Source organism: Tachysurus vachellii, chromosome 15 (genome assembly GCF_030014155.1).
Source record: "Tachysurus vachellii isolate PV-2020 chromosome 15, HZAU_Pvac_v1, whole genome shotgun sequence".
Taxonomy (NCBI): domain Eukaryota; kingdom Metazoa; phylum Chordata; class Actinopteri; order Siluriformes; family Bagridae; genus Tachysurus; species Tachysurus vachellii.
Genome location: NC_083474.1, coordinates 20,530,609 through 20,540,608, shown reverse-complemented (window position 1 = coordinate 20,540,608; position 10,000 = coordinate 20,530,609). Strand labels below are relative to the sequence as shown.

Below are 10,000 nucleotides of genomic sequence, written 5' to 3'. Positions count from 1 at the left end.
AGAAAGAAAAGAAAGAAAGAAAGAAAGAAAGAAAGAAAGAAAGAAAGAAAGAAAGAAAGAAAGAAAGAAAGGCAGGCAGTGGAAAGAAAGAAAGAAAGAAAGAAAGACAGTGGAAAGAAAGAAAGAAAGAAAGAAAGAAAGAAAGAAAGAAAGAAAGACAGTGGAAAAGAAAGAAAGAAAGAAAGAAAGAAAGAAAGAAAGAAAGAAAATGGAAAGAAAGAAACAAAAAAGAAAGAAAGAAAATGGAAAGAAAGAAACAAAAAAGAAAGAAAGAAAGTGGAAAAAAGAAAGAAAGTGGAAAAAGAAAGAAAGAAAGAGAAAAAAATAATGAAATAAACAGAAAAAATAAAATAAACAAACCGAAACAAATGATACAAAAAGAGGTAAATGAAGGATAGAAAGACAGCTAAAAAGAGAAGAAGCTGGAAAACGAGATGAAAAAGACCTCCGTACCTTTGACCTGCCGCACTGATGTTAGATTTTTCTCGAAGCCATCGTCGAACTTGGGGTTGGTGACGGGCTCGAAGTCGCTGGTGTAAACTCGGCCAGACGACGTGGTGTAGCAGCATTTACACATACAGGTGTGGTAGCGCAGACGTCCTTCATCCAGGTACGGGTGAGCCAGAGCATCTTTAGCTGAGATCCTCTTAGACTGGAGAGACAAACACTTTTACACATGGATAGAGCTCAAGTAAAGGTTCTCTAGTGTGAACACACCAATAGTGTGAGAAGATCATCAGCACTGTGAAGCATGGTGGTGGTAGTATCACGCTCTGGAGATGTTCAACCTTTCAACAAGACAAGGAGTCTAAACAAATAACCAAAATGTACACCGTCTTAGATCTTCAGCAGAATTTACCACGAAGTTCTGTCATAAATTCTGCTGAAGATCTAACAGGAATATCAGGATCCAGATGCGAGACGTATCCAGAAGACGGATCCTACAACGTCTGTGCGAGCTTTGTGTTAAAAGTGTTTTATACAAGAACAAATATGTTGTTAGACACGTCGTGGAAATCAATATGAAAAATATCAGTGATGGAAATTTCAATTTAAGGCTGTAACAAAAAAAAAAACCTGGAAATTTCCCCAGGGTTTAAATATTTAAGCAAAACATCTGTTTTTCTAAACTCTCCAAAAGCACTTGTGTGAAAATACACGTTCATCATTTCATTAAATTAGTTTGTAAGGAACAAGGTTTGTCTTCTGAGCTTTGGATTAGAAAATGAACAACTGAAGGACCACACAGGGGCATGATGAGTACACAGTCACCGTACTGAGCCAATCCAATTAGAAAGAAAGAAAGAACGAAAGAAAGATAGATAGATATAAAAAGTTTTTTTTCAAAATATTAATGTAAAAAAAAAAAAAAAAAGAAAGAAAGAGAAAGAAAGAAAGAAAGAAAGAAAGAAAGAATCTTTATTCCTATTCTCAACGAGTCAGAGTTAAAGAACTGAAAACCTCTTCACACTGAAACAAACTCTAAATCAACTTAAAATAAATAATGAAATGTAAATTTAGTGAAAAATAAAAATGTATCTAGGCACAGGCTCCCCGTGACCCGAGGTATCGGATAAGCGGTAGAAGATGAATAAAAATGTATCAGCTAAATGCATAAATATGAATAGTAAAAAAAGTCTAATGGAATAAAATACCAGCAAACAACCTACAAAAATCGACAGTGATTTTTATTTGATTTCTATCAATTAAAAAATATTTTAATAAAATGTGAAATTATTTTAATTTAATAATTTATTTTAATTGTAAATATTTACATTAAAGGATAATTTGAGTGAGAGAGAGAGATAGATAGATAGATAGATAGATAGATAGATAGATAGAGAGAGAGAGAGAGAGTGTGAGATAGAGAGAGAGATAGATAGAGATAGATAGAGAGAGATAGAGAGAGAGTGAGAGAGACAGAGAGAGAGAAAGAGAGAGAGATAGATAGATAGAGAGAGAGAGAGAGAGAGAGATAGATCGATAGATCGATAGAAAGAGATGGAGAGAGAGATAGATAGATAGATATAGAGAGATAGAGATAGAGACAGACAGATAGATAGAGATAGAGAGAGAGAGAGAGAGAGAGAGAGAGAGAGAGAGAGAGAGAGAGAGAGAGAGAGAGAGAGAGAGAGAGACAGACAGATAGATAGAGAGAGACAGACAGACAGATAGATAGAGAGGGAGACAGACAGACAGACAGACAGATAGACAGATAGATAGAGAGAGAGAGAGAGAGAGAGAGAGAGAGAGAGAGAGAGAGAGAGAGAGAGAGAGAGAGAGATAGATAGATAGATAGATAGATAGATAGAGCCTTGCATAATAAGACTTTACTGTAAAACTCACCGGGTCGAAGACCAGCATCCTGCAGAGCAGATGAACTGCCTCATGGGTCGCCTGACTGGACAGGGTGTAAAGGACAGGAAGTGAGGGCTGTGGAAACAGGAAAAGAAGACTCAAGTTAACAAAATGCTTTAGTGAAAGCTCAGGACCAAACAAAGCTGGATGTCTCACAGTGATAATAGCAGGCTGCTAAAAGGTTAACACAGGGTTAATAACCTCTAACAGCTGTCTTTATGACACCATCACAATCTGTGAGCATTATATTCTGTTAAACCTAATAAACACGCATCAACGCAGCTTTTCCCAACAATTACTAGGCGCATTGCTGCACAGCGTGCTGCGAATTCAGGCCGTCATAATTGTTACCAATTACAAGCCTCCCGTTCTCACTAAAGATGCTCCATCAGCTGCGAAATATTATTTACAACAAAACACAGAGCGAGTGTTCGGTTCAAGGAACTTCTTCAGCCGGCTATAAGCGATGCACCGGCACCGGGCTGTCTGGTTCGTCCTAACAGTCAGCGATGTGTGTGCTGATAGCTGTGGAGGATGTGGGACAGCACAAACAATAAGCAGTGTTATTTTTAACCCTGTCTAATTATCTCCTCCGCCCACCCGACTACCCCTGCGCCTGCTCGCCAGCAGCACTGATTGAAAAAGCCCAGTGGTAATCGTTTGTTTTCTCTGATTAGATTTTTTTTTTTGTTGGGAGTTTAGAGAACAGACGCGAGCGCTGGCTGGATGGTGATTCACGCTCACTGGGAGAATTCTGTCGAAGTGGAGAGAAAGGAGAAGGAAGGGTGTTCTAGACCAAGAGGACACCTTCGGGACCCTAGACGTAATGGAAAGTATTAAAATAGCGAACGAACCGTTTATTTGTGCGCAACATGGCAACAGGTCAGGCGAATGTTTGCATGCGGTGGCGTGACGGTGCACACCGGCATTAGATGGAGATTAACCTGAGGCACGGCTTTAGACAGCTGAAGAGGAGGCTGAGGGGCTCTCAACACCTCGTGATGGAAAAAAAGCTCAATTAAAGTAACGATGAGTCAGGAAAGCCGACGCATGCCGTCAGCTCCGCTCCACTCCGACACATTCCACCCTCAGAGACGGAGTCATCCATCTCATCATCCACTCACTCGACTACAACAAAGTGATCCTCGATGTAGAATTACTCCCTGTTTAAGCAGCCGAACCTTAAACGCTCCTTTGTGCATGTGATTAAAATGATCTAACTCTCGATCACAGCTTTGTCTGTCTGTGGTATGCTGGTGTTTCCCATAAGGCAGTAACATTCATTCATTCATTCATTCATCTTCTACCGCTTATCCGAACTACCTCGGGTCACGGGGAGCCTGTGCCTATCTCAGGCGTCATCGGGCATCAAGGCAGGATACACCCTGGACGGAGTGCCAACCCATCGCAGGGCACACACACACACACTCTCATTCACTCACGCAATCACACACTACGGACAATTTTCCAGAGATGCCAATCAACCTACCATGCATGTCTTTGGACCGGGGGAGGAAACCGGAGTACCCGGAGGAAACCCCCGAGGCACGGGGAGAACATGCAAACTCCACACACACAAGGTGGAGGCGGGAATCGAACCCCCAACCCTGGAGGTGTGAGGCAAAAAAGGTAGGTTGGTCTATATTTTTTTCAATGTAAAAAAAAAAAAAAAAGTACAATTTTGGTGACGGTGATTACGTAGGTATGAATTTAAACAAATTAGCATATCGTGACGTCACTGACTGGGTCTTCAACCCGTGCCTTCGAGCTCATCAGTGCAAACCTCATTTTGACGCAGGCTATATAGACCACAAACAAATTTGTTTGTACGGTGACCGCGAACATTTTGTTTACTGCAGCCGCAGCCATCGTTACCAAGCGCGAACCGTCGACTCTGACAGCGAATGAGAGGACGAGACGAAGCGAACGCACAGACCGTAGTGTGACATCCGGTAACCAATAGTGTAAACATACAGTAGATGACATCACGGGTTTGTATTTAAAAGAAAGAACGTAGCCTTCGTTTGTATGTAGGCCTGGGAAATTTATATATTTACAATACTTACTAAAATATAATGAATATTATTTTATTGCTTTTGTTTTAGTTGTTTGAAGAGTAAAAATAAAAAAAATTGGTCAGTCTTAACGCAAATTTACAACCGGCAAGTCGGTCGGACTTAAAGCAAAAAAAATAAATAAAAAATCGAGTTGGTCCTAAATTGACAGGGTTGGTCGGCTTACGGCAAACAAGAATATATTTATGGGTGGTGTAAATCCACGATTCTCTTTCCTACCACAACAACTTCCTCACAATCGTATAGAGTTAGCTTTAGTAAAGTAAGTAATATGGTAAGTCTTGATAAAGTAAAGTAAATACGGTTGTGTTCTCGGTGCAGGTTTGTGGTGATGAACGCAAACACACCGGGATGTGGTAGCCTAGTGGTTAAGGTGTTGGGCTACCAATCGGAAGGTTGTGAGTTCGATTCCTACGTCCACTAAGCTGCCACTGCTGGGCCCCTGAGCAAGGCCCTTAACCCTCAATTGCTCAGTTGCATAAAAATTCGATTAAAGAAAAATGTAAGTCGCTCTGGATAAGGGCATCTGCTAAATGATGTAAATGTAACGATGAATAAATGAGTAAATTATTGTCACAGAGTAATAAATGACTGTATTTTTGGTATCTTAAGTATGTAACGTAGTGAGCCAGCATTAATGTATCCAATGTTAGAGACTTAAGTACTTACAGTATGTACGTCGCTCTGGATAAGGGCGTCTGCCAAATGCTCACTCACTCACTCATTTTCTACCGCTTATCCGAACTACCTCGGGTCACGGGGAGCCTGTGCCTATCTCAGGCCTCATCGGGCATCAAGGCAGGATACACCCTGGACGGAGTGCCAACCCATCGCAGGGCACACACACACACTCTCATTTACTCACGCAATCACACACTACGGACAATTTTCCAGAGATGCCAATCAACCTACCATGCATGTCTTTGGACTGGGGGAGGAAACCGGAGTACCCGGAGGAAACCCCCGAGGCACGGGGAGAACATGCAAACTCCACACACACAAGGCGGAGGCGGGAATCGAACCCCCAACCCTGGAGGTGTGAGGCGAACGTGCTAACCACTAAGCCACCGTGCCCCCCCTGCCAAATGCTGTAAATGTAAAATGGTTCGAGTCTGAAACCAGAGCGACACTGTAGAGGAACCTGGAACAAATACACAGAGTGTAACCGTGACACGATCAGTTTAATGCGACAAATATCTCTGGATGTGTGAAATACCGAGTGGACGGTTTAAATGCTTGTCTCATACTTTCTTGCTTATGGCCCCTTTCTTAGAAAACATCCTGGAGATGAGGATAATCTCTGCAGCTCTCAGCACGGCTCTGACCGAGACGTGTGTGTGCGACTCGATGCTACCTGTCTAATGGAGTTAGCTGGTGCTGCTTGTAAACTAAAGTCAAATGAACAAACTGCATCCCGCGGTGCCGTCATGTTTGTTAATGGAAGTAAATAGTCTCGGTTCGTCCTGAAGGTTTCGCTCAAGCCCACATACATGAAAGAAAACACCTAAAGCTTGTGCGACTATTTTGTCGAGACCCCACGGGTTTATAGGTATCTGTTCACAGCACATTATATGTTCGTTCTTGAGTCGTTTATCCGGTTACATCGATACACTGCACTCAGAGAGGAAATGAGAATCGGCCAGCGGCATCTTAAGCCCACTATCCTCGTCCGTGTGTGTGTGTGTGTGTGTGTATGAGACATCAGAAACAACAGAGATGCCAAAGTGTGAAGTGAGTTCAGTTAAACAGGCTGAGCTCAGCGTCTGAGTGTGTGTACGGTGGTGTAACGGAAATCTGATAGAGATAGAGCAAGGGATATACAGGCATTTTTTGCAGCCTACAGTTTCATACTGAGATTTAGCAGCAACACACACACACACACAGACAGACACACACAGACAGACACCCACAAACAGACACACACAGACACCCACAGACACCCACACGCACCCACAGACACCCACACACACAGACACACCCACAGACACCCACAGACAGACACAGACACACAGACAGACACAGACACACAGACAGACAGACACACCCACACACAGACAGACACACCCCCACACAGACAGACACACCCCCACACAGACAGACACACCCCCACACAGACAGACACACCCACACACAGACACCCACACACAGACAGACACACCCACACACAGACAGACACACCCACACACAGACAGACACACCCACACACAGACAGACACACCCACACACAGACAGACACACCCACACACAGACAGACACACCCACACACAGACAGACACACCCACACACAGACAGACACACCCACACAGACAGACACACCCACACACAGACAGACACACCCACACACAGACAGACACACCCACACACAGACAGACACACCCACACACAGACAGACACACCCACACACACCCACAGACAGACACACCCACACACAGACACACCCACACACAGACAGACACACCCACACAGACAGACACACCCACACAGACAGACACACCCACACAGACAGACACACCCACACAGACAGACACACCCACACAGACAGACACACCCACACAGACAGGTCAGATTCCTTAAGTTTCCATTTAACTGTAAAAAATATGTAACATTCATCTGAATATCAGTGTGTGTAGCTTTATACTACACCTTAATGACGAAGCTCCAGCGTATGCGGCAGTGACGGGTTTATCGGTGTCAAGAACAACGTAGGACAAATCCTGCTGAAACATTTCATACGTTTATGTTTTTCCTCTTTGTTCTTTAAAAGGGGTTTTGCTTTAAATGTAAATTCAGCACAAGAGCTCAGCGTCTCCCGGATGGCAGGGTCATAATGCCGTCTAGCCGGATGGCTTTAAATGGTAATCATGGTCACGTACACCTTGGCTTGGTACTGTATTGTTACAGATGTTATGTTACAGATGTTATCACCCATATGGTCAGGGCAGTGGTGGATGATGTGATTAAAGCTCTGGGTTGTTGATCAGAGGATCAGGGTTCAAGCTGCTACTGTTGGGCATTTGATCAAGGCCCTTAACCCTCTCTGCTCCAATGGTGCTGTATCATATCTGACCCTGCGCTCTGATCCCCAACCTCCAACAGTGGTATATGTGAAGAAAGAGTTTCACTGTGCTGTAATGTAATTACAGTAACGTACAGCCTTCAGTTCGGTGACGGTCCTGAATGTCCTGCTGCTGCCCCCATACTAAACAACTGTCCCATCTGAATCAGACACGTTTGGGGAAGCTTACATTTACAGCATTTAGCAGACACTCTTATCCAGAGTGACTTTTTTTTATTTCTGTTTATACACCTGAGCATTTTAGGGTTAAGGACCTTGCTCAGGGGCCCAGTAGTGGCCCTGGGATTCAAACCAATGACCTTCCAACACCTTACCACAGAGATATACATCTACTATTTATCTTCTTTGATTTATATATATCGGCTGAAAGCAGAAAAAATAAAAAGAACTGACACGATATTTCTACATGTGGTCATGTGACCAGCTCCTGAAGCCACGCCCCTAACCCGACAGTCAGTGTGTGTAGTATGCCTGGAATTTTTTAATTAAATTCCATCTGTCTCTTATTCCTACAGAGATCCGTTTCCTGTAATAACATAATAATTAAAGACAACATGTATGTTGTGTCTAAAGCGAGTCAGGACACACTGTTGTTCTTTCGGTGTGTTTTAGACATGTGTTTGTCCCTCTGTTGAGAATCTTACACTGAATTTTAGTGCTGAAGAGAAATCTGAGCTGCTTTTTAGATGAACAAGAACTTGGAGCATCTCAGAGAGCAGAAATGGGTTTGATATCAACATTTATTCTGAAGATACAAACATCTATGAGAAGTTTTTTTTTTTTCCATCAGGCCAGATATAAAAAAATATTTATTAAAAGAAAAAACCTACAAAGTCCTGAGTGTCTACTTACATATGAGCTTCATATTAACACCACTGTGCAGTGAGACGTGACAAAGACGTTTGATCGTCAACATGGACACAATATATCATTCATTCATTCATCTTCGCCTGTGCATATCTCAGGCGTCATCGGGCATCAAGGCAGGATACACCCTGGACGGAGTGCCAACCCATCGCAGGGCACACACACACACACTCATTCACTCACACAATCACACACTAGGGACAATTTTCCAGAGATGCCAATCAACCTACCATGCATGTCTTTGGACCGGGGGAGGAAACCGGAGTACCCGGAGGAAACCCCCGAGGCACGGGGAGAAGATGCAAACTCCACACACAAGGTGGAGGCGGGAATCGAACCCCCAACCCTGTGAGGCGAACGTGCTAACCACTAAGCCACCGTGCCCCTCATGGACACAATATAAACAGGAGGAAACTATTTTCTAGGCCTTTAGAAATAAAAGTGAAGTAATTAAATATAGACCTGGAATCATTTCCATGTCATATCTGGCTCTTGTGAACATTTAAGTGTGTTTACAGACTCTAAAATCTGAAGGTAATCGTGTAGAAATAAAGCTGCATTCAAAGAATAATATATTACCTAAAAGCAGAACTAACAGACGTTCGGTTTTCCGCCGACTGTCTAATTTCCAGTACAGAGGGAATTCTTCTGTAGGTCCTGAATGAAAAGTGTGACCATACTGCACCATGCAAACGTGGCTAGTTACACCGACGCACCGCTGTGGGTTTAGGAAAAGGTCAGGCAGCCATCTGTGCCTTATAGCTGTGAAAAACATGAAAAGACGAGGCCACACACGGCGGGTCCACCTGGGAGGCCACATCTGCACCAGGACACCCAACACTCCCCCGCTTTCTGTACCCCAGTGGAGTCAGATAATCCAGTCCACCTTCTGACCATCATCAGACCACCCTCTGCTATGGACGAGGGATGCTGTGTGTGTGTGTGTGTGTGTGGATGGAAACCTGATCACGCTGCCGTCGCCTCTTAGAAAAACAACACGTGTACATCTGTCTCTGGATAACGAGCAGCTCCTCCACACACAAAAACCAGGTGGTGCAGCTGATAAGGTAGATTTGGGAATTCACAAACCACACGATTCAACCCTGCTCTCATTTCTCTGTACAGCAGTTCATGAGAGGCTAGAAAGCTAAAAAGACCTCACTCTCTCTCTCTCTTTCTCTTTTTCTCTCTCGCTCTCTCTTTCTCTCTCTTTCACACCCCCCTCCTCGACTGATCCTAAAAGCGCTGCAAAATTAATACCTAGTAACAAGGTCCCAGTGGACTGAGATGTTCCAGTCCTTCTTGTCATTTCCTCACTTCTCTTTCTCTTCCTATCCTCCTCTCATTTCAGATCAATAATTCTTCTTTTTTTTTTTAAATCTTTTTTTCTTCCTCTTCATCTTCTTAGTTTTTTTGTTTTTTTTTTTTTTTTGCCCTTGTTTGTTTTCTTCTTTCCTCTTCATCATCTTTTGTTTTCTTTCGTTCTTAGAATTTTCTTCGTTTCCTTCTTCTGTTTTATTCGGATGAAACACAACAGACATTGTCACAAAGCAGCTTTAAAGAAATCTCGATGTTGATTCGGATCCATAAAGAGCCAGAAACCCCGAGAGGATCCAGACTCCAA

At 43.2% G+C, this 10,000-nt stretch overlaps 1 protein-coding gene across 1 annotated transcript in view; it reads right to left on the bottom strand.

The window, feature by feature from the left end:
• nlk2 (nemo-like kinase, type 2) overlaps nucleotides 1-10,000 on the bottom strand; it is an 83,045-nt gene that overhangs the window by 7,769 nt on the left and 65,276 nt on the right. Inside the window, exons 8-9 of the mRNA XM_060887806.1 lie at nucleotides 2,347-2,433; nucleotides 454-652 (exon numbers count right to left, since the gene is read on the bottom strand). Of these exons, the coding sequence (XP_060743789.1) occupies nucleotides 454-652; nucleotides 2,347-2,433 (286 nt within the window). The remainder of the gene's footprint in view (nucleotides 1-453; nucleotides 653-2,346; nucleotides 2,434-10,000) is intronic.